Source organism: Aythya marila (assembly GCF_965140915.1).
Source record: "Aythya marila genome assembly, chromosome: 2".
Classification (NCBI taxonomy): Eukaryota; Metazoa; Chordata; class Aves; order Anseriformes; family Anatidae; genus Aythya; species Aythya marila.
In genome coordinates this window covers 140,504,963-140,532,384 of record NC_139043.1, presented here as the reverse complement: position 1 = coordinate 140,532,384, position 27,422 = coordinate 140,504,963, and the positions used below count along the sequence as shown (strand labels likewise).

The 27,422-nt window shown below is 38.0% G+C and overlaps 1 protein-coding gene across 3 annotated transcripts in view; it reads left to right on the top strand.

Annotated features, from left to right (window-relative positions):
* CSMD3 (CUB and Sushi multiple domains 3) overlaps nt 1–27,422 on the top strand; it is a gene marked incomplete at both ends in the record, with an annotated part of 682,849 nt that overhangs the window by 476,429 nt on the left and 178,998 nt on the right. For all 3 annotated transcript variants that reach the window (XM_082754088.1, XM_082754087.1, XM_082754086.1), the window contains 4 exons: nt 4,854–5,045; nt 12,439–12,577; nt 15,301–15,488; nt 21,014–21,208. In XM_082754088.1, the coding sequence (XP_082610214.1) occupies nt 4,854–5,045; nt 12,439–12,577; nt 15,301–15,488; nt 21,014–21,208 (714 nt within the window). The remainder of the gene's footprint in view (nt 1–4,853; nt 5,046–12,438; nt 12,578–15,300; nt 15,489–21,013; nt 21,209–27,422) is intronic.

Sequence of the window (27,422 nt, the reverse complement as noted above, 5' to 3'; positions counted from 1 at the left end):
AAAAAAAATAAAAAAATAAAAAAAAAGAAAAAAGAAAAAATGACAATTCACTTCAATCTCCTTTTAAGTCAAATATATGATGTTATGTGGGTCAAAGTAATATTTATTGTAACAAATATATTCTTGGGGTAAAGGTTAGATTTCTAATATAAACCATTCATATTGGATTTTTCTCTGAGTGGAAGAAAGATTGACCTTATATTCCCTTCCATTCTGTCACATTAGAATTTAAGTGTCTGAGACAGAAATAGATGTTTTTCCCTTGTTATAGTGTCTGTATAGGGAATCTGAAATATAAGACACCTAATTGTTGCATGGACAAAATGAAGTTAAATGAATCCTGCTCGTAATAAAGTAAGTTTAATTTAAACATACTCTCACAAAAAAAAAGAAAAAAAAAAACAAACAAACAAACAAAAAAAAAAAAGAACACATATGTTGTTGTCAGAAAGAGAATAAGAGAATAATTAATTTTCACTTTATTCTCACTGCAAAAGTGTGGAAAGGTTTTTGGGTACCTTTTCCTACTATATTCTTTTTAAAGTGATTTAAAGGGAAGGAACTGTAAAGACTTAAAGAACTGTAGATGAAAATGCTTTTTTTAGGATTTTTATAATCCTGAGTTACTTCTACTAAAAAACATAAACCTCTACTACTATCACCACTTTGCATATTATCAAATCCAAATGACAGGAGAAATTTTGTATCCAGATCTGTGAGATTTGTAGAAATGCTTGTATAGGTGTATATATTTTCAAATGGAAGTGCCAGATTTAAAACTGAATGGAGTGCTTGCTCTTAACAGAAACATCTAGAAGACTTTATATAAAGTAAACACTTTTATATAGAGATAAAGTAAACATTTAGAGCAAGAGATGTGTCAAAACCTTATCTTTATTAGACTTGTCCAATGTTAATACCTATCCACGGATTTTATCCAATTTTGCCCAATCAAATAACCCAGACTAAGACAACTATTCTAACTGTTCAAGTTAGTAGCTTTGTAATGCAACAGTATAGTTGCACTAAGAAGTCCTCACTGCCATCATTAACCTGCAGATAATATTGAACATAAAGTCATACAATTATAGAAATAAATAAATCACAAAGCATGTAATGAAATAGGGAGATTTTTTTTATCTCTCTTTCTTAAATGGACTCTTTAAAGAATGACTTTAACAGAGAAAGTGAGTATTATTTTCTACAGATTTTAGACAAATTAAGACTAATTATATATGAGAAAGTAAAAATGAATATGTAGTTTCATGACTCCTATTATGTTTAATGACATGCTGGGTTATTTCCCTCTTCCTTCCTTCCTTCCTTCCTTCCTTCCTTCCTTCCTTCCTTCCTTCCTTCCTTCCTTCCTTCCTTCCTTCCTTCCTTCCTTCCTTCCTTCCTTTTTTATTGAAAATATATTAACTTATTCTATTCAACCTATTGAGAATCTATGTATGATGTTAACGGTTGATTCTAAAATAAGAGCTCACCTTGTCTGTCAGATTATTTCATAAATCCTTCAATTAGAATTGATACTATTAATAAAGCCTTGCAAATTACCTAACAAACTCTGAAAAATGAGAATTAGACTTTTAAAGATGGAGTGCTTAAAAGCCTAAAATCCAGACTTAATAGCAATTTATCTGCTTCTGCTGTGGATGCAGAGCACCTGTCTTTTGCATTTTAATGCTGTAATGCAAAAATCAGTTTTAAAGCAGTCTTTTTATTTTTAGATGAAGTCTCTGTGTATTTAATAGGAATTCACAAAGTTTTAAAGGACCTCTGGAGACCTCTAGTCCAACTTCTTGATCATAGCAGTCAAACAGATCATACTGCTTAGGGCCTTGAATATCTCCAAGGTTGCACATAATATGCTGTAGTTTAACCCCAGCAGGCAACTGAGGACCACACAGCCACTCACTCCCTCTCCCCAGGTGGAAGGGGGGAGACAATCAGAAAGGTAGAAGTTTGAGAACTCATGGGGTGAGATAGGGATGGTTTTCTAGCTCAAGCAGAAGCTGCACATGCAAGCACAACAAGCAGGGGTTCACTCGCTACTTCCTGTTGGCAGGCAGGTGTTCAGCCACTCTCAGGAAAGCAAGGCTCATAACACATAATGGTATCTTGGGAAGACAAATGTCATCACTCCAAACTTCCCCTTCACACCCGTTTCCTCCTTCTTTCCCCATCTTTTATGGCTGACCATGATGCCATATGGCATAATTTTGGCTAGTCTAGGCTGGCTGTCCTGGCTGTGTCCCCTCCTGGTACACCCCCAGCATACTCGCTGGCAGGGCAGCATGAGAAGATGGAAAGTCCTTGGCTTTGTATAATAAGTACAGCTCTGCAACAACTAAAAACAACAGCATATTATTACCAAAATTCCCAAACACAATATTTTATGAAGTTTCTTTCGAGCTGTTTCTTCAACTAGCTGAGGTCTCTCTTCATAGCAGCCCCGCATATCAACTGATCCCCCAGTGTCTGGAAACTTGGCAAGAGATCAGTCTGTCCCATTGTCCAGGTAGTTAGCAAAGGTGTTGAACAATACTGAAGTGATATTGTGATTTAGCTCCAGTATCTTATTCTGTTGCATGCTGCATTTACAAGATCTACTAGTATAGCACAGTGAAATCTAGTAATTCCATATTTTATTAATATACTTTAAATTAGAAATCAGTAGCTCATTTGAAGATATAAACAGGAGTTCTGGTGTACTTGGTCAGGCTGGGATGTAGATAACTTTTCCTGCAACAGCCCATACAGTGCTGTACTCTGCACTTGTAGCTAGAACAGCACTGGTATCACACCAGTGTTGTGTCTACTGCTGAGCAGTGCTGGCACAGCATCAGGACTCCCTCTAACACTCACAAAGCCAGCAGGCTGGGGATGGTAAAGCATTGCTCGTTTGTGGGAAGTAGAGAGTAATTTACTTCCTCTGTACTTCCACATGTTCTGCATGGGCTTTGCTTTTTTTTTTTAATATATATATATTATTATTATTATTTATTATTTTTCCTTCTCCATCTTCACTCTTCCCTTTAGTCAAATTATTTAATTCATAATAATTTTCCCGTAATAATTATTCCTCCCTTAATTAAATTATCCTTATCTCAACCCATGAGTTGTTTCTTTTCTTTTCTTTTCTTTTCTTTTCTTTTCTTTTCTTTTCTTTTCTTTTCTTTTCTTTTCTTTTCTTTTCTTTTCTTTTCTTTTCTTTTCTTTTCTTTTCTTTTCTTTTCTTTTCTTTTCTTTTCTTTTCTTTTCTTTTCTTTTCTTTTCTTTTCTTTTCTTCTTCCCCTTCTCTTCTGAGGAGGGGGAGTTAGAGGGTGGTTGTGGTGGATTTCAGCTGCCTAGCAAGGTAAAACCAGCACACCTGGTCATTGTGTCTGAGGCAGAACTTCTAAAAACTGTCGTGATTATATTAAAAAAAAAAAAAAAAAAAAAAAAGTCTTTCATTTGTTATCATCAGTTAGCATTTCAAAGAAATGTTTATTTAATCTTTGAGAAATATGGAGGAAAATTTTCCCTCATTTCTGTTGAACATATATTTTATTTTATTTTATTTTATTTTATTTTATTTTATTATTATTTTTTTCTTTATTCAGGACTTCTTAAATGGAAAACAACACCACAAGAAACCCCATAACATTTTGTTTATTTATTTATTTTTGAATATAGATTTATTTTTTTTCTTTAAGGGAAGTAATAAATTTAGACCAACATATCTTCTTCAAGAATATGGTAAATATGTAAAACCCCCACGTTTCAGATTAACATATTGCTTTCTGCTCATATTAGCTCCCCAGAACGAGGGTATCAAAACTGATTCCTAGTCCTGCTACCTTGTGTTTATGTTACGGAGACTGCTGAGGTCACTGGGTTTGCTTCCACATACCACCCTGACATTTGTTATTTATTCATAGTGCATATAGCATGTTGCAGTTCTATAATGTAAGTAGGAAATATTTACTTTAAAAAACATCAGTGTGCTTACTTGTCACTTAAACTTTCATATTTAGCTGCATAACATTAAATAATACATTGATCGTAGTATGTTAAAACTTGGGAGAATATATATAAATCTCTAAATAACTTCTCATTGTGATTCTGTGTGGACCACGGGAATAATCTGTATTTATGTATTAGGTATAAATATCTTCTCTCAGACTATGTCTATGTATGCTTTTGTGTAGGTGATTTCTTTAATAGTGTTGCAAAGGCCTAGCACAGTAGATATTTTATTCACAAGGGTATAAATATAAAATGAATGAGATTCACTTACAAATTTGCAACTAGGTGTTACACAGTACATAGATTTAAGAAGTACAGGATTATGGAGAATTTAAGATGTATGTAAGCATAGCTTACAATCTGAGGTTCTTAGTCTACTTTCTGTTACTTATATTAATAATTCCTCTTAGTAAGTCATAGAATCATAGAATCATAGAATATCCTGAGTTGGAAGGGACCCTTAAGGATCATCAAGTCCAACTCTTGACACCGCACAGGTCTACCCAAAGTCCTGAGTGTCCAGGGTGCTACTAAATCTTCTACTTTTCTTTTTACAAATTTCAGTGTTTCACAGAATCTGTCCCCCAAAAAAATATTAAATAAACATTAGACACTGTAAATAATTAAAACGTGGTTAAAAAAAAAAAAAAAAAAAAAAAAAAAAGTTTTTATAAAAGCTGCATACTGTTGTCCATATATGTTTGGATGATTTCTCAAAATTTTAGAAGTCAGTAGGAAAAATTTGGATTTGCAGAGCTACCTGATTAGAAAAATGTAATGTGACAAACATGGATTGAAAAGCTGCCTACTTTATTTTATTTTTTCCTCTTCTCTGATAGGCTCTGTAGCTACTGCCTGCCGTGATCCTGGTGTCCCTATGAATGGAACTAGAAATGGGGATGGAAGAGAACCTGGAGACACTGTGATTTTTCAGTGTGACCCTGGATATGAATTGCAAGGAGATGAGAGAATAACCTGCATTCAGGTAGAAAATCGGTACTTCTGGCAGCCCAACCCACCAGTCTGTATAGGTATGCAGAAAACAATCAAAGAATGCTTTCCAAAATTTTGAAATTCTGGTGTAATTAATCTTACTGCTCTAGGAATTTTATTGGAGGAAACAAATGCATATTTGTTATTTACTCTGTATAAAACTTCAGTGGGAATTAACAGAATCTTTCCTCTGTAGTTGTTAGTGTGATAGTTGTTATCCTTTCCCTTACAAGGCCATGTTATTTATAGCTTGATGATCCATGAGAATGAAAGCAAGAAAATCAGTGTCAATTACACTGTTAGCTTTGCCTTAAAAATTAAAGAATGGTGATAACTGTGGAGGATATGTTTAAAATTCACATGCCCATATGTAAGGGCATATCACTGAGAACTTTTATAGATAAGGTAAAATTATGCAAGGAAATAATTAGAAGATGGTACATTACCATTACTGTGGCAGTCTTCATTAATTTACAAAGAAAAAATTATACCATTTATTTCTGGAAATACTGTTTTAGTCTCTAATACTATTCTGGTTAACATAGTTCATATTAAATAGATTTTGAAAGCATTCAACTTGGTTAGCTGATTCATGGTGAAAAATAAGAAATTACAACAGTATATGAATAGATGGTAACCTTCCAATAACTTCGTCTAAGGCAAATCCTAATCACTATTATTGATCTCAGAAAAAATGTATACTTCCAATAGCTATGGGACAAGTAAAGTTCAAGGACATATGTGCTTTTTTGAAGATCTGGCAGCAGTTATGTATATTTGAGGTGATATAAATATATTTAATATCTCTTATTAAATAAAATGAAAGCAACTGATATCAATATGTATTTAATTTATTTTGTTAATATGTATGTGTGTAATGTTTAATATCTTTATTGATGATTTGGATGAGGGAATTGAGTGCACCCTCAGTAAATTTGCAGATGGCACCAAGTTGGAGGGAAGTGTCAATCTGCCAGAGGAAAGGAAGGCCCTGAAAATGGACCTGGACAGGATGGATCAATGGGCCAACAGGATGAGGTTCAACATGGCTAAGTGCTGGGTCATGCAGTCTGGCCACAACAAACTCATGTGATGCTACAGGCTTGGGTGAGAGTGGCTCGAAAGTTGTGCAAAAGAAAAAGATCTGGGGGTGTTGGTTGATGCTCAGCTGAACATGAGCTAGCAATGTGCCCAAGTGTCCAAGGCCAACAGCATCCTGGTTTGTATCAGAAATAGTGTAGCCATCAGGACCGGGGATGTGATTGTTCCCCTGTACTCAGTCAGATCTGGTGAGGCTGCACCTTAAGTACTGTGTTCAGCTTTGAGCCCCTCAGTACAAGAATGACATTGAGGCCCTGGAATGTGTCCAGAGAAGGACTATGAACACAAATCCTATGAGGATCAGCTGAGGGAAATGGGTTTGTTTAGTCTGGAGAAGAGGAGGCTCAAGGAAGACCTTGTTGCTTTCTACAACTACCTGAAAGGAGACTGTGTTGAGGTGGAGAGCCATGGCTTCTTTTCCCATGTAACTAGCGATATGACAAGAGGCCTCAAGGCCGATAGGACAAGATGGCCTCAAGTTGCAGCAGGGGAGGTTCAGGTTGGAAATTAGCATAAAATTCTTCTCAGAAAGAGTGGTTAAGCATTGGAACAGGTTGCCCAGGGAAGTGGTGGAGACATTGTCCGTGGAAAAGGTAGATGTACTTAGGTACATGATTTAGTGAGTAATATTGCTTGGTAGTTGGATGGTTGGACTAAATGATCTTGAAGGTCTTTTCTAACCTTAATGATTCTGTGATTTCTGTACCAGACTGTACCAGACTGTCTGGTACAATGCTGGCTTACCACTATGTCTACGGAGAGGTTTATGAACCGATCTTGCCATGGCAATTGGCTCTGGGGCAGACACATTCTGCAGTGGAGTGGGGGATCAGACAGGCAGGGCTAATTTTTCTGGCACCGAGCCCACTCAAGGGAGCTGTCAGGACCCTCAGGAAGGCAGCCTTCAGGAAGGAGGTGAACGAGGCGAGAACAAGGCGTAGGTGGAGCCAGCAGTGCCCCCTCCCCAGCCATTCAAAAGCTGCCCCTAGGGAGCGCGAGCGACCAGGACGGTCAAACAGGATGGGCAAACAGGGTGTGGCGCGTCAGAAGGAAGTGGCGTGGCAGTTCACGCAGGCAGGGCAAGCAGGAAGGAAAAAGCGCACCCCCCCGCCCATACAAACACCTCCTCTAATGGCAGTCTACTGCTAGCTCAGCTGCAATGGTGGACACCAGGCACAGTGTGCTGTCCAGGAAGTCTGTACACACCCAGACCGACTGCCCACTCAAAACTACGGCAGTTCAGGTCTCTGGGTGCAGGGAGTGCCAGAGCCTGTTGCTATCACCTGCGGGGGGCAAAGAGACTACATGTATGTGCGTGAGGTGAGAGCAGGTGGACGACCTGGTCCAACTCGTGGCAGAACTCATGGAGGAGGTCGAGAGGTTGAGGGATATCAGGGAGTGTGAGCGCGAGATAGACTTATGGAGAAACTCCCTATGCGGCCTGAAGGGCAGGCACTGGGGTGAGACACCCCAAATGGGGGTGGACCCCCTGCCCTGTTGCTGTCAGGCAGAGGCAGGGGACCTAGGAGATGAGGAGGAATGGAGACAGGTCCCTGCTCAACATTGCAGGCGATGCCCTCCCCCACTGGCCCCACCTTCCCAGGTGCCCTTATGCAAAAGTTTTGAGGTGCTGGAGCTTGAGAGACCAGTAGCTGAGAAAGAGGTAGTAAGTCTACCCAGGAGGATGCCTAGAGCGAGGAAGTCCAGCTCCATGCCTCAGGACTGCCTCCACCAGGACAGAAATTGTTGTGGGTGACTCCCTTCTCAGGGGAACAGAGGGACCTGTTTGTCAGCCTGACCCTACCCGTAGGGAAGTCTGCTGCCTCCCTGGGGCCAGGGTCAGGGACATTGCCAGAAAACTTCCCAACCTGGTTCGCCCCTCTGACTATTATCCTCTTTTAATAGTCCAGGCTGGCAGTGATGACATTGAAGAGAGAAGCTTGAAGACTATCAAACGGGCCTTTAGGGGACTGGGATGGTTAGTGGATGGAGTGGGAGTACAGGTGGTGTTTTCGTCCATCCCTACGGTGGCAGGAAGGGGTACAGAGACACGGAAAGCCCACCTGATAAACATGTGGCTCAGAGGCTGGTGCCAACACAGAAATTTTGTTGTTTTTTTTTTTTTTTTTTTTCACAGTGCGGTGCTTTACTCAGCACCCGGCCTGATGGCAGCAGACGGGTCCCTATCTCTAAGGGGGAAATGGATCCTGGGCCAGGAGCTGGCAGGGATCATTGAGAGGGCTTTAAACTAGGTGAGAAGGGGGACAGGGCTGAAACAATGCTTGTTAGAGCTGTGCCAGGGGTAACAATGGCAAGACTGGGAGAGAAGGCAATGGCCCAGCTGAAGTGCATCTACACTAATACACGCAGCATGGGTAACAAACAGGAGGAGCTTGAAGCCATCATGCGGCAGGCAGGCTACGACATGGTTGCCATCACAGAAACGTGATGGGACCACTCTCATGACTGGAGTGCTGCAATGTCTGGCTATAAGCTCTTCAGAAAGGACAGGCAGTATGGAAGAGGTGGTGGTGTGGCTCTCTATATCAGAGGGAGTTTTGATGTCGTGGAACTTGAGGATGGGAATGATAAGGTTGAGTCTCTTTGGGTTAGGATCAGCGGGAAGGCCAACAAGGGAAGCATCATGGTGGGGGTCTGTTGTAGACCACCAAACCAGGATGAGGAGACTGATGAGGGGTTCTACAGGCGGCTGACAAAAGTTGCAAAATCGTCAGCGCTTGTTCTTGTGAGGGACTTCAACTTCCCAGGTATATCCTGGAAGCACAACACAGCCCAGAGAAAGCAGTCTAGGAGGTTTCTGGACATCGTGGAAGATAGCTTCCTGACACAGCTGGTTAGTAAGCCTACCAGGGGAGGTACCCCGCTAGACCTTCTCTTCACAAACAGAGAAGGACTGGTGGGAGATGTGGTGGTCGGGAGCTGTCTTGGGCAGAGTGACCACGAAATGGTGGAGTTCTCTATTCTTGGAGAAGCCAGGAAGGGGACCAGTAAAACCACTGTATTGGACTTTCGGAGGACTGACTTTGAACTGTTCAGGATACTGGTTGGTAGAGTTCCTTTGGAGGTGGTTTTGAAGGGCAGAGGAGTCGAGGAAGCCTGGGCGCTCTTCAAGAAGGAAATCTTAATGGCACAGGAGCGGACTGTCCCCACATGCCCAAAGATGAGCCGGTGGGGAAAAAGACCAGCCTGGCTGAACAGAGAGTTGTGGCTTGAGCTTAGCAGGAAAAAGAGGGTTTACAATCTTTGGAAAAGAAGGCGGGCCACTCGGGAGGACTATAAGGATGTTGCGAGGCAGTGTAGGGACAAAAATAGAAAGGCCAAAGCTCATCTGGAGCTCAATCTGGCTACTGCCATCAAAGAAAACAAGAAATGTTTTTACAAATACATCAGTGCAAAACGGAGGACTAAGGAGAATCTCCATCCTTTACTGGATGCGGGGGGGAACTTAGTTACGAAAGATGAGGAAAAAGCAGAAGTGCTTAATGCCTTCTTTGCCTCAGTCTTTAGCAGCAAAACCAGTTGCTCTCTGGATACCCAGTACCCTGAACTGGTGGAAGGGGATGGGGAGCAGAATGTGGCCCTCACTATCCATGAAGAAATGGCTGGCAACCTGCTATGGCACTTGGATGTACGCAAGTCGATGGGGCCAGATGGGATCCACCCGAGGATACTGAGAGAACTGGCAGAGGAGCTGGCCAAGCCACTTTCCATCATTTATCAGCAGTCCTGGCTATCAGGGGAGGTCCCAGTTGACTGGTGGCTGGCAAACGTGACACCCATCTGCAAAAAGGGCTGGAGGGCAGACCCGGGAAACTATACGCATGTCAGTTTGATCTCAGTGCCAGGAAACTCATGGAGCAGATTATCTTGATTGTCATCATGCGGCACTTACAGGGCAACCAGGTGATCAGGCCCAGTCAGCATGGGTTTATGAAAGGCAGGTCCTGCATGACAAACATGATCTCCTTCTATAACAAAGTGACGTGCTTGGTGGATGAGGGAAAGGCTGTGGATGTGGCCTACCTTGACTTCAGCAAGGCTTTTGACACTGTTTTCCACAGCATTCTCCTCAAGAAACTGGCTTGGACTCGCGTATGCTTCATTGGGTTAAAAACTGGCTGGATAGCCAGGCCCAAAGAGTTGTGGTGAATGGAGTCAAATCCAGCTGGGAGCTGGTCACTAGTGGCGTTCCCCAGGGCTCGGTACTGGGACCGGTCCTCCTTATATCTTTATCGATGATCTGGATGAGGGCATCGAGTGCACCCTCAGTAAGTTTGCAGATGACACCAAGTTAGGTGCATGCATCGGTCTGCTTGAGGGTTGGAAGGCTCTGCAGGAGGATCTGGGTAGGCTGGACTGATGGCCTGAACTTCAACTGCATGAAGTTCAACAAGGCCAAGTGCCGGGTCCTCCACCTGGGGTGCAATTACCCCAAGCAGAGCTATAGGCTGGGACATGAGTGGTTGGAAAGCTGCCAGGCGGAGAAGGACCTGAGAGTATTGGTGGATAGTCAGCTGAATGTGAGCCAGCAGTGTGCTCAGGTGGCCAAGAAGGCCAACGGCATCCTGGCTTGTATAAGAAGCAGTGTGGCCAGCAGGTCTAGGGAAGTGATTGTCCCCCTGTGCTCGGCTCTGGTGAGGCCGCACCTCGAGTACTGTGTTCAGTTTTGGGCCCCTTGCTACAAGAAGGACATTAAGGTGCTTGAAAGAGTCCAGAGAAGGGCGACGAAGCTGGTGAGGGGTCTGGAGAACAAGTCCTACGAGGAGTGGCTGAGGGAGCTGGGCTTGTTCAGCCTGGAGAAAAGGAGGCTCAGGGGTGACCTCATCGCTCTTTATAAGTACATTAAAGGAGGCTGTAGCGAGGTGGGTGTTGATCTATTCTCCCACGTGCCTGGTGACAGGACGAGAGGGAACGGGCTAAAGTTGTGCCAGGGGAGTTTTAGGTTGGATATTAGGAAGAACTTCTTTACTGAGAGGGTTGTGAGGAATTGGAAGGGGCTGCCCAGGGAAGTGGTGGAGTCACCATCCCTGGAGGTCTTTAAAAGATGTTTAGATGTTGAACTTAGCAATATGGTTTAGTGGAGGACTTGTTAGTGTTAGGTCAGAGGTTGGACTCGATGATCTTGAGGTCTCTTCCAACCTAGACAATTCTGTGATTCTGTGAAGATAGGATGACATAATCTACATATAGTTTTCATTGTGTAATACATTACAAATATTTTTTTCCTAGTAGATTGTCATTTGCCTTTCTGGATAGTTTATGATAGTATTCAGTATTTGTCTTGTGTCTAATACTATAAATGATAGGTGCCTTTTAAACTTGGTTTCTCAAAGCCCTATCCCACCTGACCTTGGACACTTCCAGAGATGTCCACAATTTCTCTGGGCTACCTGTTCCAGTGCCTCACCACCCTCTGAGTGAAAAATTTCCTTCTAACCTCTAATCTAAATCTCCCCTCTTTTAGTTTAAAATCATTCCCCCTTGTCCAATCATTATCTACCTGAGTAAAGAGTCCTTCTCCATCCTTTTTATAAGAACCCTTTAAGTATTGATAGTCAGTCTTCGTGGGAGAGGGTCCAGGGGAGGACCACAAATATGATCAAGGGACTGGAGTACCTCTCCTATGAAGAAAGGCTGAAAGAGCTGTTCAGCATGCTGAAGAAAAGGCTCCGGGGTGACCTCATTGTAACTTTTCAGTGCTTAAAGGGGACTTATAAAAAAGATGGAGAATGACTTTGCTTAATTGGATAATGACAGGATGAGGGGGTTAATTTCATTATCATTGAATGTGCAAGTTGCAATTACTAGATTTTTTTGTTGTTTATTTTTATATTTATTGAATTTTTATATTATCAGTTTTGATCTGAATTACTAATCGGTTCTGTATGGTGAAAATGCAGGTAGTTGCATTATCAGTGTAAGTAAATCATACTTCATAACCTTAAAATATTCTTTTAGAATGCCTGTAACAAGAAGTAGAAAGTGAAAAGCTTATCCAGTCATGTTTTTTATGTCTGCAGTTAGAACATGTCTGAAGTTCACAGTGTTTTCAGAAAAGCCTCCACATAGTGTTACGGAAACAAAGTAAAGGGCACAGAGTTCAAAACCAAGTGCTTTACTTAGTGTTATTAGTATTTGTCTAAGGAGAAATGTGAATTCAGCAGTTTTTTTCTGTTAAGGCCCTTTAGATACTTCAGTTGTTTCTTGTTTAACTTTTAGGGGACGTTAAATGTTGGTGAACAGATTGCTGATAGTTGCTTCTTTTTCTCTTACCTTCTTTCCTTAATTCCAATTTGTTTTTATTCACAGCTCCCTGTGGAGGAAACTTGACTGGCTCATCAGGTTTTATACTTTCACCAAACTTCCCTCATCCTTATCCCCACAGCAGAGACTGTGACTGGACTATCACTGTTAATAATGACTATGTTATATCATTAGCATTTATCAGGTAAAGTGCTACTTGCTCATAATTTTAAAAATCATGTCTGTGACTTTACTAGTGGCAGATGTTCAGAGCGATGTAGGATATATAGAGCGATGTTGGATATATACCATTTAACTATCAGTGTGATTAGTGATTGTTATATATGTTAGCATTATCATCAAAGGTATTAAGGTATTCACTGCACACAGAGATGTAGCCTGGCAGCTCATTGCTCCTGTTCAGTTAAAGAAACCTCAGTTCCTCAGTTTACCCTGACTAACGTGGAAGGGGATAGTGATGAATTTACTGAGATTCTGTTCCTGAGAAGGTGACGTGGTTACTCTGAATACTCCCCAGTCCATCAGGAAAGTCTTTTAATGCATTTGCATTAAATGTATGAGACATTCATCTGATATTAAAGAAAAATTCATCTGATATTAAATAAAAAATATCAAAAGTGGTATTTAAATGTAGTTTTATTATATTATGTATTTATTAGTGTAACCCCTATCATTTCATGAACAGTAGTATACTTCATGTTGTTTTGGTTATTAAATGGAACAGTTTTAGCATTTCATAGAGTCATAGAATCATAAAGGTTGGAAAAGACCTCCAAGATCACCTGGTCCAACCACCACCATCACCCACTAAACCATGTTCATAAATAGAATCATAGACTCATAAAGGCTGGAAAAGACCTCCAAGATCAATTTCCCTTTATTACAATGAAACATTAAATAGAGCTAATAGAATTCACAGAGGAACTTCTCATACGTGCATTGTGTGTAACCCATAAAGTAAGTTAATATGCATGTTTACTATGTGTGAAAAATATGCATCCCGATAGTGGAATATGGTAATATCACACAAAATTTGTATTGGTAATGTCCCATCAAATTTAAGCCCTACTTATGCTGAATGTTTTATAACACTGGCTTTATTTTTCTGATCAGTGGCAATATGATGATTCTTTAGTGATGTTGGTCATATAGCTGTTTATTTGCTGCTGTATTTGCTGCTATAGTATGTGCTTTGCTGATAAATATATTTGATATTTACTTTTATAATATTAAATGCCAACTATGTTGCACCATGGAAACCTTTTATTACATTGTGTTTGATTAGTCTAGACAAAGTCATTTCATTTACAAAAGCATTTTCAAAAGCATTCAGTAAGCTATGTTTCATATTTAGGTAAATGATTCAGACATCAGAACGCAAACTAAAGTATTCATTGCAAAGACAGTAATATCTGATATAAATCAACATAATAAATTTAAAACTTTAATTTCACTATTCCATTGATGATTCATTGACAATATATGACATAAAGTATTCCTTCCTCAAAAATTAATTGCTCAAAAATATATATGTAATTAACAAGTTAACTATTTGCTTAGAGATTTCAGTATGTTTTAACTTGCTAAACATTTTGATATTGTACTTTAGCACTTGTAAATATATGTATATATAATTTTTTAGCTTTGTGAAATATCATGAGCTCAAAGTACCTAAAAAGGTGCCTAAGTACCATTTGCTCTTTCTATTCTACATTTATTTATACGAGACTCTAAGGTTTAGCATAAAAACAGTATTTTACAGTGCAACCCAGTATTTTATATGAAGACTATATAGATCCCAATTACTGGCCAGTCATTCTAAAAATCTGGACAGTTATTGTGATTCCTGACAGAAACTGACAAGCTCAGTCGTCGTCAAAGTAGATCTTACTGAGACTTGCCTCACTAATGACACGCAGACTGTCCCAGAGTGAGGGAAAAACAAAACAACAACAACAAAATTCCTATATGAGAAAAACTTTGGATTAAAAAAAAATAAATCTGTTTAGTATTGTTACATATGACTCTTGAGTGGGACTTATTCCACCTACCTCTTCTAAACTTAGACACCAACTACTGTACTTTAAAAATCAAAGCTATTGAATTTTTTTTATTTATTTTGTAAGGAAATATTTTGGAAATAATCCAAAAGTTAGAAAAAAGTATTTTCACTGAAGAGGCTGGATTAGGTCTTTAATTTCTACATTTATTTTATCAGGACATACTGGCAACTAGAGACAAAATATTTCTAGCGGTTATCTTCATTCTTTTACTACAAATCTTTTGCTTTACTTCTTTCTACACAGACAATGTTACAAGGAAATGTGGTTAACCACATTTTGATTAAAATTAAGTTCAAAATTATCAAAATTAAATGAATGAACTATATTAATTTAATTAACTAAACTAATTAAATTTAAAAAAAAAGTTCAAAAGAAAGATTTAAATACTAAACCTTTTCAGCTATACTGATGATGGGCAAAATGTTATCATTTCTTAACAGGGTTAATGGAGGATCACCCCTTGGCTATATGAAAGTATTCAGTCTGACTAAACTGTGTACTATCTGAGCTATGTACTATCTACTCTACTGCTGACTATCATTATATTGTAAAGCATTTCTGCCAAGGGTTCCTATTATTTGTTATTTTTGATTTTTTCCTGATTCAAGTTGTTTATTTCTTTCTATTTTAAAATTCTACTTTTTTTTTTTTTTTTTTTTTTTTTTTTTCTGATTAGCAGAAAAATAGTGGTTCAGAGAGAACCAATATAGGGTTTCTGTTGTTGTTGTTGTTGTTTTTCAGTAAAAACACTGCTAATGAGAACATTTATACGATCTGGCAAGCTGATTTGAGTGAAAATGTTTTCCAAACATTTTATCTAATATTTCTCTTTTTTCTTCTACAGTTTCAGTATAGAACCAAATTATGATTTTCTCTATATCTATGATGGGCCAGATAGCAATAGCCCACTAATTGGAAGCTTTCAAGATAGCAAGCTTCCAGAGAGGATAGAAAGCAGTTCAAATACCATGCATTTGGCTTTTCGGAGCGATGGGTCTGTTAGTTTCACTGGATTCCACCTGGAGTACAAAGGTAAATAAAGTCATTTTTGTTTTCTATTTAAAATATTTGAAGTATAAGTGTAAAGTTTAATCTGCTTTAATTTTTCACAGTTTTATTCCTGGACATATATTGGTTTTGTCTATAGGTATGATAATGTGTATATGTACACATATCTATATGCATGTTTTTCTGTATATGTAGATGTACATATGTTTATATATGTGCATATCTATATGTACAAAATATAACATTATAAACATATCAGAGGTTCTGACTTAAATTAGTATATGATTTAATTTAGCTTCTACCCAGTAATGTTAAATGATTGATTTAAAAAAAAAATACATTGTTTTAAATGTTTCAAAATATTGATGCAGTAACAAAACGTTGATGCATTTTTTTTTCCCAGAATATAATTAGTGTTTTTTTTTTTCCCTTTATAGTAGGGCATATTTAAATATTTGAATTTACGATTCCTGTCAAATGAAATTGTGTCCTAGAAGCTAGGACCAATAGTGAAAAATTAGAGCTAGACGTTTGTACAATAGATCTGTCCACATATCTCAGACAGAAATATCTGAGGTCATAACACAGTAAACAGGAAAATATAGGCTTGTAAAAGTCATAATCAGTATAACCTTTCAAAATTCTCTGTGTGACTTAAGAAACAGAAATATTTATTATACAGTGAATAGAAAAAATATCCAATAATCCGTGAAGACAACCAGAGGGAAAATATGGATATTGCTAGAACAGTGGCGATACAGACTAACCTCTTTGGACTGATTTTCTTTTTCATGTATTCTGAAAGAAATTAGTAAAGATTAAGGTATACAAAATGAAAAAAATGTTACTTTGATGATGTTGTTACTTTGGCAAACCCACAACGTGTTCTTTTACATTCCTAAAGCCTTTGGATTCTATGTATGTAAAGAAAATCGTCTCCACAATATGATCTGGTCCTAATATGTTAAAAGTAGCTCTTCCACATGTTGATGGTAAACCAAGGTGTATGCACTGTTCCACATCACTTTAAAATATTTCTTCTAGCTTCTCAATTAAATTGAAGAATGATAAATGAAGATGAGAGTGATATTGAAAGCAGCTCAGCGATGCAGAACTTTTTTAGAACAAGCAACTATATTGATTTTTCAAAAAGACCAATCTTTTTTTTTTTTTTTTTTTTTTTTTTTTCTGTTGTGCAGTTGAATACATTATTGTCTTGTGGAATTAAAGGGTTTCTCTCATACAACAATCAAAGCTGGGAAGATACTCACTTGGGACACAGTCTTTTCTCATTCTTGATCTAGGTTTAAACAAAGAAATGAATTGCTGTAGTCTGGAATACAGGCAGAATTCTATTTCTAACATTACTATTAATCTGTGTATGTGCCACTAAAATAATTTATTTCTGTGCTTCTACGAATCTCTAATCTCAAAGACAATATATAGATCTTCCCCTTCTGTAAAGGGACTGAAAATCTAAGTAATAAAAGGATGTAGATAATAGATGCAAGTATCCCTTACTGTATGCAAGTAAGGGATAGTTTGAGAGAGTAATCAACCTAATTCTAATTTTTCCTGTTTACCTGATATATTGTCAGAATATCCAGAGTATGCATTTCAACATCTGCCTTTGAAGAGTGAGACATAAACCAAAGGAGCCATTTTAAAATCTCTAATAAAAATAACTTCAAGAATTAGTAAATTCGGACAGATCAAACTGATGAGCAGAGGAACACCTTGTTTGGTGAATTATTCAGTTTTAATTGGGACTCTCTGCTAAATTTGACCTTGCACTGCTTAATTTATTTTTAGGGGTATCATAAGAGTGTAGTAACTGTCAAGTCTTAAAATTTGAAAGCGATATAACTGTTATTAGATGGCAAAAGAACATTTGTAACATTTCATAATAATGATTTAAATTGTTCTTAGTGTCTTGTTTATTTCCAGTCTGTGTCTACATATTTAAGAATCTGGAATGATTTAGTAAACATCCTCATATTCAAAGCAAAAAATCAAGCAACAATGAATGAATGTTTGAAAACTAAAACAAAAATTCAAACTATAATTTGAATAGGACAGCTTTTACATTTAGAAATAAATATTTTCACTTACATGACTCTGGTACTATCTGTTTTATTCTAATATTGTCATTACTGGATTGTAAATATTAAAACATTGTAAGTATGACATCTGCAATAGAAAAGTGACATGCAGTTAACTTAGCCAAAAATAGTAATTACATAAATAAGGAAAAAACTCTTAACAGAATGCTTTATGAACCTAGTGTCTTTTGAACTCATAATGCGTGACTGGGCAGGCAATGTACTAAGCAGTTAATGGTGTTACATACAATAAACAAGGCAGAGGAAGAATTTGTTTAAGGTGTACACTTGCAAGTTTTAAACTACTTGGAGTAAGAGCTGTTGTTTTGTGTTCTGCATTTTCAAGAACAGAGAATGATTGGATTATTGAGGAAAGTAACTACAGATAGTGTTGTTGTAGATGATTAATACAGACTAGTTGGCCAAGAAAAAAAAACTCATATCTGGAAGAAATGTAGCCTTGGTAATCTTGGGGGATTTTAATTACTCCAATAGCTACTTCAGGGCATCTCTTGACTGTGTTTGTTACAATTTCTTGATGCAGGTGACACTGTAGCTGACCAGGGTAAATTCTGGAAATTCTGAAATTCTGCTGGAATAGTTACTCACTTACCAGAGAAATGATCAGTGCCGTGATGGTCAAGGATGGCCTTATAGTAAATTGAAAACAATAAGAAACTTTTAAGAAAACCTTTAATTGTTGGACCAGATGATCTTGGAGGTCTTTTCCAACCTTAATGAGTCTATGATTCTGTGAATATAGTGGTCCATTGCTCAGTGGGCTAGGGACTCAATGAATAGGAATGAGAAAAGTTTGTGGTACTTAATACCTTTTTACCTCAGGCATATTTTGTCCCCAGTCCTCCCTGAGCATACTAGAAGGGTTTGTTGGAGTGTAGCTTTATCCATAGTGGAGTAAGAAAGAGTTAGGAAGCACCTAAGTCAACCAGTATGTAAGTTCATTGAAATGCTGTGGTTTAATCTGGCAGGGAGCTAGGCACCACAGACCCATTCACTCGCTCCTCCTCCCTGTTGATAAATACAGGTTAATACATATATATGCAGAAAACAAGTGATACACAATGCAATTGCTCTACACCGGCCAAATGATGCTCTGACAGTCCCTGATCAGTAGCTGCCCTCCTGGCCAACCCTCCCAGTATTATTGTTCTACATGATGTTGTACAGTATGGAAAATCAATTTGGACGGTTCTGGTTCTGTCCCCTCCCAGCTTCTTTTGTTCTTTTGCACCCCCAACCTCCTCTCTGGCAGGTCAGTATGAGAAACTGAAGACATTGACTTAGTGTAAGCACTGCTCAGCAACCACTAAAACATCAGTGTGGAGGGATAGAGAGAGATTGTCCAAGCAGCCAGGGATCAGCTTAGGAAAACCAAAGCCCTTTTAGAATTAAATTTGGCCATGGACATCAAGGGCGATAAGAAAGGGTTTTGTAGGTACACTGGTCATAACAGAAAGACTAGGGAAATTGTGGGCCCTCTCCAGAAGGAAACGGGAGACATGGTCACCTGGGACATGGAGAAGGCTGTTACATAATGACTATTTTGTCTTAGTCTTCATTGACAATAGCTCCAGACACATGGCCCAGGTCCCAGAAGGCAAAGGGAGGGACTGGAAGAATAATGAACTTCCCTGTGTAGAAGCAGATCTGGTTCAAGACCATCTAAGGAACCCGAAGGTGCACATGTCCATGGGACCTTATAAGATACATCTATGGGTCCTGATGGTACTCCAGTCCTCCAAACTTATTCGTAGCCCTCCTCTGGACTCGCTCCAGAAGTTCAATGTGCTTCTTGTACTGGGGAGCCCAGAACTGGACACAGCATAGGTAAGATCTCACCAGGGCTGAGTAGATGGGGAGGATTACCTCCCTTGTTCTGAATGCACCCCGGGATACCATTGGCCTGCTTGGCCACAAGGGCATATTTCTGGCTCATGGTCAGTCTGCTGTCCACCAGGATTCCCAGGTCCCTCTCCACAGAGCTGTTCTCCAGCAGGTCAGCTCCCAACCTGTACTGGTGCTTGGGGTTATTTCTTTCTAGGTGCAGGACCCTGCACTTGCCCTTGTTCAACTTCATGAGGTTCCTCTCATCCCAACCTTCCAGCCTGTTAAGGTCTCTCTGAATGGCAGCACAGCTCTCTGGAGTATAAGCCATTTCTCCAAGGTTTATATTGTCAGCAAACTTGCTTAGGGTGCACTCCATTGCATTGTCAAGATCACTGTTCAACATAAATTGAACAAAACTGGACCCAGTCTGGGACACACCACCTCCAACAGGCCTACAGATCTCCAACAGGCCTACAGGCCTCCAACTAGACTCCACACTGCTAGGCACAGCACTCTGAGCTCTGCCATCCATCCAATTATCAATCCACCTCATTGTCAGATCATCTGGGCTGCACTTCCTGAGCTTGTCTATGAGGATATTATGGGAAACAGTGTCAAGGGCCTTGTTGAAGTCGAAGTAGACCACATCCACTGCTCTCCCCTCATCTACCCAGCTAGTCATCTCATCATAGAAGGCTATTGTATTGGTTAAGCATGATTTTCCCATGGCAAATCCATGCTGACTACTCCTAATCACCTTCTTATCCTCCACATGCTTGGAGATGACCTCCAGGATGAGCTGCTCCATCACCTTTCCAGGGATGGAGGTGAGGCTGACTGGCCTGTAGCTCTTCTTCTTGCCCTTTTTGAGGACTGGATGACATTGGCTTTATTCCCATCCTCAAGCACCTCTTCTGTTGCCCACAACCTTTCAAAGATGATGGACAGGGGCCTAGCAATAGCATTGGCCAGCTCCTTCAGTACATGTGGGTGCATTCCATCAGGGACAATGGATTTTTTTGTCAGGTTTGCTTAAATAATCTCTGATCCAATCCTCTTCAACCAAGGGAAAGTATTCCTTTCTCTGTACTTCCTCTCTTGTCTCCAGGGTCTGAGATTCCTGAGGGCTGATCTTAGCAGTAAAAAAATGAAGGAAATAAAAAGCAACTCTGCCTTCTCTGTATCCTTTTTCAATAGGGCACCTGCCCCATTCAGCAGCAGGCCAACATTTTCCTCAGTCTTCCTTCCTGACCATAAGATCTGACTTCATCCAAATGGATAACTACATCATTGTTCACAGTGAACTCTGGATAAATAGTTCTTGTGATGGCAATCTGGGAATTATCTGGGAAAAATATAAGAGATATGGTTTGGGTCATTATATAGCAATGTACCCAGTCTTTAAAATAAAGGAAAGATGACTACAGTCACAGGAAATTGATGTAAAAGGGAGGGATTCTTAAAAAAATAAAAAATAAATAAAAGTAAAGAGTGCATTATGTGACTACAGGGTGGTCAAAGAAGACCTTGAGAGAATTCTAGAAATCATATGATATTTTAGATTATATTCAGAATTTTCTTTACGTTTTTCTTTTATAGCAAAACTACGTGAGTCTTGCTTTGATCCTGGAAATATAATGAATGGAACGAGGCTTGGAATGGATTATAAACTGGGCTCAACTGTCACTTATTACTGCGATGCAGGTTATGTTCTTCAAGGATATTCTACGCTAACTTGTATCATGGGAGATGATGGAAGACCTGGATGGAACAGGGCTCTGCCCAGTTGTCATGGTAAGAACAATTTTTCATTTATTAAATTGGCTACTTTTATTCTTGCTTTGTTGCACGGAAGAAAGAGTATGAAATTAGAAAACAAAACAAAACAAAACAAAAAAAACATTTTAATAAATCTCTTGTTTAGAACAAAAGCTCTTTTCAGTTATATGTTTATTAACTCTAGATAAATATTGCTGCAAAATGTTAATGCCATTGGATAAGTATTGCTAAGTTGTTATTGAGTATAGAGGTGAATAGTAGTGCTGTTCTCTATGTCTGTGTGAATTCTTGAATTAGCTAATTTACAGGATATCATATATAGATATCATGCCATAGGCATTTATTTAAATACAATAGTAAATATACTCTGAATGCCACAATGTATTTTTGTTTCTTTTTGTTATTACTGCTTTTTTAACCATATAAATAAAATATTTTATTTATTCAACATCACATCATTTGCAGTAAGTAAGGCTAAATAAATAGTAAAAAAGGCTAAAATAAGTAATAAGGTTAACGGTATCCTGGGATGCATTAGATAAAGGTATTTCTAGAAGATGATCCTTTGCCTGTACCTTCAGCACTAGTAAGGTCACATCTGGAGTAGTGTCCTGTTCTGGACTCCTCTGTGTAGGAGAGTCATGGAGCTCACGGAGGTAGTCCAACAAAGGGTGATGAAGATCGTGAAGGGACTGGAGCATCACTCCTATGAGGAAAGGTTGAGACTCTCTAGCCTAGAAAAGGGTCTTGGGCAGGGTCCTGCTTGGGCAGGATCTCATCTGTGTGTACAAATATTTGAAATGAGTTTGGAAAGAGGATGGAGCGAGGCTCTTATCAGTGATGCCCAGTAACATGACAATGGGCACAAACTGAAACATAGGAGGTTCTGTCTGATTATCAAGAAACACTTGATTACCATGTGGGTGGGAATACTGGCACAGGTTGTCCAGAGAAGCTGTGGAGTCTTCATTCTTGGAGGTAATTCAAAAGATGCCTGGACATCACCCTGGGCAACCTGTCCCCCTGCTTGAGCAGGGAGGTTGGACAAGGAGACCTGTGGAGGTCCCTTCCAACATCTGCCTTTCTGTGATTTCATGATTAAACCTGTTGGACATGTGGTCCCTTCAAAAATTCAGCCTTGAATTGCACCAAACATCCAATCCTTCAAACTTTTATGGATATGAATAATTCTATTAATACATGAAATATTCCATGAATAATACTGATTTCAGTAACCTCTTGGCTTTTGGTAATATTACCACTATCTCAAGCACAAGAATTTTCAGAATTAGATACTAAGAAAAGATTTGATCACAATTTTCCTGATATGATTTTAACGCTTTCCAGCAATTTATAACCAGTACAGAAAAAAAAAAAACACCACCACCACCAACAAAAACAACCAAAAGAAAAAACACCTATTTTCACATATTCTATATTTAGCACAAAACTCGTATCAAATAAATAACCAGTAAAGAACATGAAAATGCAAAATTACAAAACCAATATTTTTTTGACAGGGGTTGGTTTGTTTGATGTTTTTGTTTGTTTGTTTGTTTCTGGATGAACAAGGCCTTATTTTAAAGATGATGTGTCCCCTACTTTCTTAAGATAGGCTGTCACAACTTAAGATCCATTAAAAAATCCTTGGCTTTTTAGTTTTCACTTACATTTCTTTTATTGCTTTTTCTCCAGTTCAGAGTTGATGAAGATTCATAAATATGTTGCTGTGATGTATCATATGTGTATTTTACCATATAATCAATGCTTTCCATTTGGGGGGAATTTAACTCAAGAAAAACAGAACATTCACTTAACAGTTAGAAAGACAATAACAGTAGATTAGCTTCCAACTGCGTGGAGCTGGCTGAAGCATTTTGTGAGCTGCATTTTTGAGCCTGACAACTGTCCAGTCTGACCTAAATAAAAAAATTGCTTACTCGAGAATTGGTTTTCTTCCGTGCTGCCAACTATATTTTTGAAACTCCATAAAACTGTCAGTGTTGTAATAAAATTGGTATACAATACACGTCAGTTTGTTTTGTGTTATTTTTTCCATTTTACTATTTGTTCTGAGAACCTGAATATACTTTTTTTTTTTTTTTCTGAGAAACTGAACATCCTTTATCACTGAAGTATTTTGATCTAAACTTTAGTTATCAAGGCAGTAAAGAAGTTTGCTTAAAAATTGACTATCATTGTCTAAACCTTTATACTTTTCATATTTATTTAGAATTGAGGATCTTCTATCCTGTGAGTCATATTTAGTCACAGGGGGGAGTGAGGCACCTCAGAAAGTGAAAAAGAAAAATATTATTAAAGAGTATTTTCATTTTGCCTATATTTGGAGCTAAGTAGGACAGAGGAGAGGTACAAATAATGTTTGACACTCCAAATGTCTCTCAGGGCTCAAGGGACATGCTTTCCAATATGCAAAATTGGTCTCATAAAGATAGTTCAAAGAGCCCAGAAGAGCTTTTTTTGCTTTTTAAAAAGAATTTTGTTGCCAATAATATTTGATCATTTACATTAAGAAAACAATTAGATAAATAATATGGAAGAACTTGGTATCAGTGTGAAACTGATATACAGCAGTCCAAAATCAGACTTCCTTGTTGCAATAAATACCGATACTTACTCTGAATAGTTAAAAAAAAAAAAAAAAAAAAAAAAAAAAAAAAGATTCTCCTCAAAAGAGGAGAATGGAGTACCATCTCTTTACCTATTCTCAAAAACTTCTAATAGTTTAACATGTATTCTTGAGAGACTGTAGGTGAGGGTGAGGGATCCATTTAGATAGAGTGGTTAAGGGTCTTGTTCTAAGGTATAGCTTCTTAGATAAAATATGGGGGAAAAAAATCCCACTCATAATTAGAAAGAAAATGAAGGCCAGGGTTCTGTGATATTGAAAGGGCAATTGTTTTCTGAGCATGCTTAAAGCCATCCCAAACATCTGCTACATCAAGTGCCATAGGAAGTATTTATTGAGGAACACTGGTGTTCTGGGTCTGGTCAGGCTTCAGCATGAGCTAGCTAATGAATTAGTCCGTCAAAACATGCCTTCTTGGGAATGTGCAAAACCAGAAAATATGAGTGTCTACAGACACTGAAAGTTAATAACTTGATTTTGGAGCTAGGTAAAAGCTGAATAAAGGCTTTCATGATCATAGAGGAATAGTTTTCCAAAATCTATTCAGTGCAGAGAGCTAATATTTCTGCAGGTGCACCTTTATGCACCAAATATTTTTTTATGGCGTAGTCCTATAGGATTAATCATGAGGCATGACTTGCATTTGGTTGAAGTCATTATTCAAGATGACCTTGGGTATCTCTAATAAGTGTGGGAAGCGAACCATTTTTTTTATTATTTTTTTTAATGAACACATGCAAAAATTATTCAGGCTAATGTGCTAAGCTACTTGGCATTTCATGGTGGATGTTAAGAACAGGATGTAATTAACATATGCAAATGCAATATTCCCATGACAGAGATGATGATAAATAATTTCTCCTAGCTGCACCAACTATAGTTTATTTATTTAATTAATTTTATTTTTTATTTTATTGTAATAAGCAACAACTGTTCACAAAATTACTAAAGGCCTGTAGTGGAAAATCACATTTATGACTGAGTGTTATACCTTGTTCCAAACAGAATAAATAACTTCTTGACCACTAAAAAATATTGCTAAATTTCTTTATAGTCAGTTGTTCAGTCCTCAGAAATATGTGAGTACAGACTTCAAATGATCTCTATCTGAAAGACATAGATAACAGTATTACATGTTGTCATAAAATGTCTATGCCATGATTTCTCTCCCTCTCTCTCCCTCTTTTTTTTTTTTCAATAAGAAATCAGTACTTAATATATTCATATGTGCTGTTTTAAGTAAGATGTGTTTAAAAGAAAACCAAAAACCAGTTCCACACCATAACATTTTAAATCAACAGAAACATTCTTAATTATGTTTGCAACAAGAAATATTAATTTCTAATCTTAGGGGCATCAGTACACAATTACATACCATATCAGTTTAGTGATTACAGACCATTCTGAAGACTGCATATGAGGAAGGAAGTGAGAGTCTTGACAAAGGAGTCTTACACTCCTAAAGGTCATATGACAAAATTTGCATTATTAGGAGTTTGGAAAAGGGTGCCTGCAACCATATCATCTCCCAAAGTAATGTTTTCCTAAAAACTGAAATGTCAGAGGAAATACCTTTGTTTTGGCCCTGAGATTGGCATTTGGTTTCATTTGCTCTGACTTGTGCTTTTCTGAAACCTTTTAGGATGTGATACCTTTAAGGATGGAAGGCTGCACAGAAAAGCTTAATATTGCTATTTATTATTCTGCAATACAATACGACAGCTTTTTCATCAGTTATGCAATATTGATCACTAACTTTACAGGAGGAATTTTAAGGCACTTTTTACACAGTAAAGCTATGATTCTAATGTGGTGATTGCATACCAATGTGGCCTTTTGAAACCATGACTTGTCAGCCAATTATTTGTATAGTCAGACTAAGTAATATTAGGAATAGAAAAAAAAAAAAAAAAAAAAAAAAGCAAATATATATTAACCATTATTGACTATATTCTTACAGATTTGAATCCAGAGGAATATAAAAGACTAAAGCACATATATTCCTGGATTACTTTTATTTAGAAAAGATAGGTTAAAATAAGGTTGAATTTCTAGGTACTCTAATTTATATTATTTAATATTGCTCAAGTATGTTAAATACATTTAGTTAGAACCAGAATTTCCTTATCTATTTGATGTAAGTAAGAAGTATTTTTGTGTTTATAGTATTTGTATTTCAAGATTTTGATTAAAGCAGTTGGAACATTCATTAGCATATTTCTTCCATTCTGCACTTTTGCAGTACAAATCTAGAATTCTTGATTATATTCTCAGTTCTTCAGCTATCATTCACAAGCAAATAAAAAGAAGATTTTGAAAAGCATAAAAAACTTGTTAGAAGCCTTGTTATTCATTAATGTCCAACTTGTTATTCATTAATGTCCATCTTTCCATCTGTGGTATTTAACATTTTTACCTTTATCAAAAAAAACAACCAAACAAAATATGTTTCTAGGAAAAAAAAAAAAAAAAAAAACAAGTAAACAAAACAAACAAACAAACAAACAAAATATTTTCAGTAGAAAGATCAAATTCATGTCTAAATGTACCTCAGGTCAGGATCAGACTTTTTTACAATAATACTCTACATGTACAGTAATAACTGCATTTTGAGTTGACTGCAGTTACTGCACATTAATTGATTTTTCATTGTAGTTTTGTTACTAAGAGCACTCATATCTAAGTCCTTCCAATATTTCATAAATTTAATGTGCTGGACTTGATTTTGCAGTTTTCTGCAAGAGGCTTGCAGAGTCTTAGTATGGTTGACTTTCTTTAATATAATGTATCTGCAACAGAGAATTAAGTTTACAGTTAATATGTTGTCTTCATGCTTTGAAGATGGCAAAGGATTTAATGAGGTGAGGGAAAAGAAGCAGAGATACAGTGAAGATACAAACCCAGGATGACTTATAATCACTAAAGAATTTGTTGCAGAATTAAGCCTCAGAAATATGATCTTTATCATTCTCATCTTAAGAAATGGCTTCAGTCAGAAACTTTGAGAATGACATTTTGATGTAAAAGAAATTTATCCCTACTAATTTAAATTTGAATTATGACTAGCTAAATGATATTATTATGGAAGAGATGTCATTCAAAGGGACCTGGACAGGTTCATCAAGTCCAAGTGTAAGGTGCTACACCTGGGTTGAGGCAATCCCAGACAAGAGTACAGACTGGGAAAAGAGCTTACTGAGAGCAGCCCTGCAGAGAGAGGCTTGGGGGTTCTCATGAATGAAAGACTCGCCATGAGCCAGCAGTGTGCACCTGCAACCCAGAAGGCCAACTGTGTCCTCGGCTGCATCAAAAGAACACCAGGTTGAGGGAGGTGATTGGCCCCACCTAGAGTACTGCATCCAGGTTTGGGGCCCCCAGCACAAGACAGACGTGGACCTGTGGTCCAGAGGAGGGCTACAAAGATGATCAGAGGGCTGAAGCACCTCTCCTCTGAGGACAGGCTGAGAGATCTGGGCACGTTCAGCCTGGAGAAGAGAAGGCTCTGGGAGACTCCATTGATGCCTTTCAATACCTACAGGAGTCATAGAATCATTAAGGTTGGAAAAGACCTTCAAGATC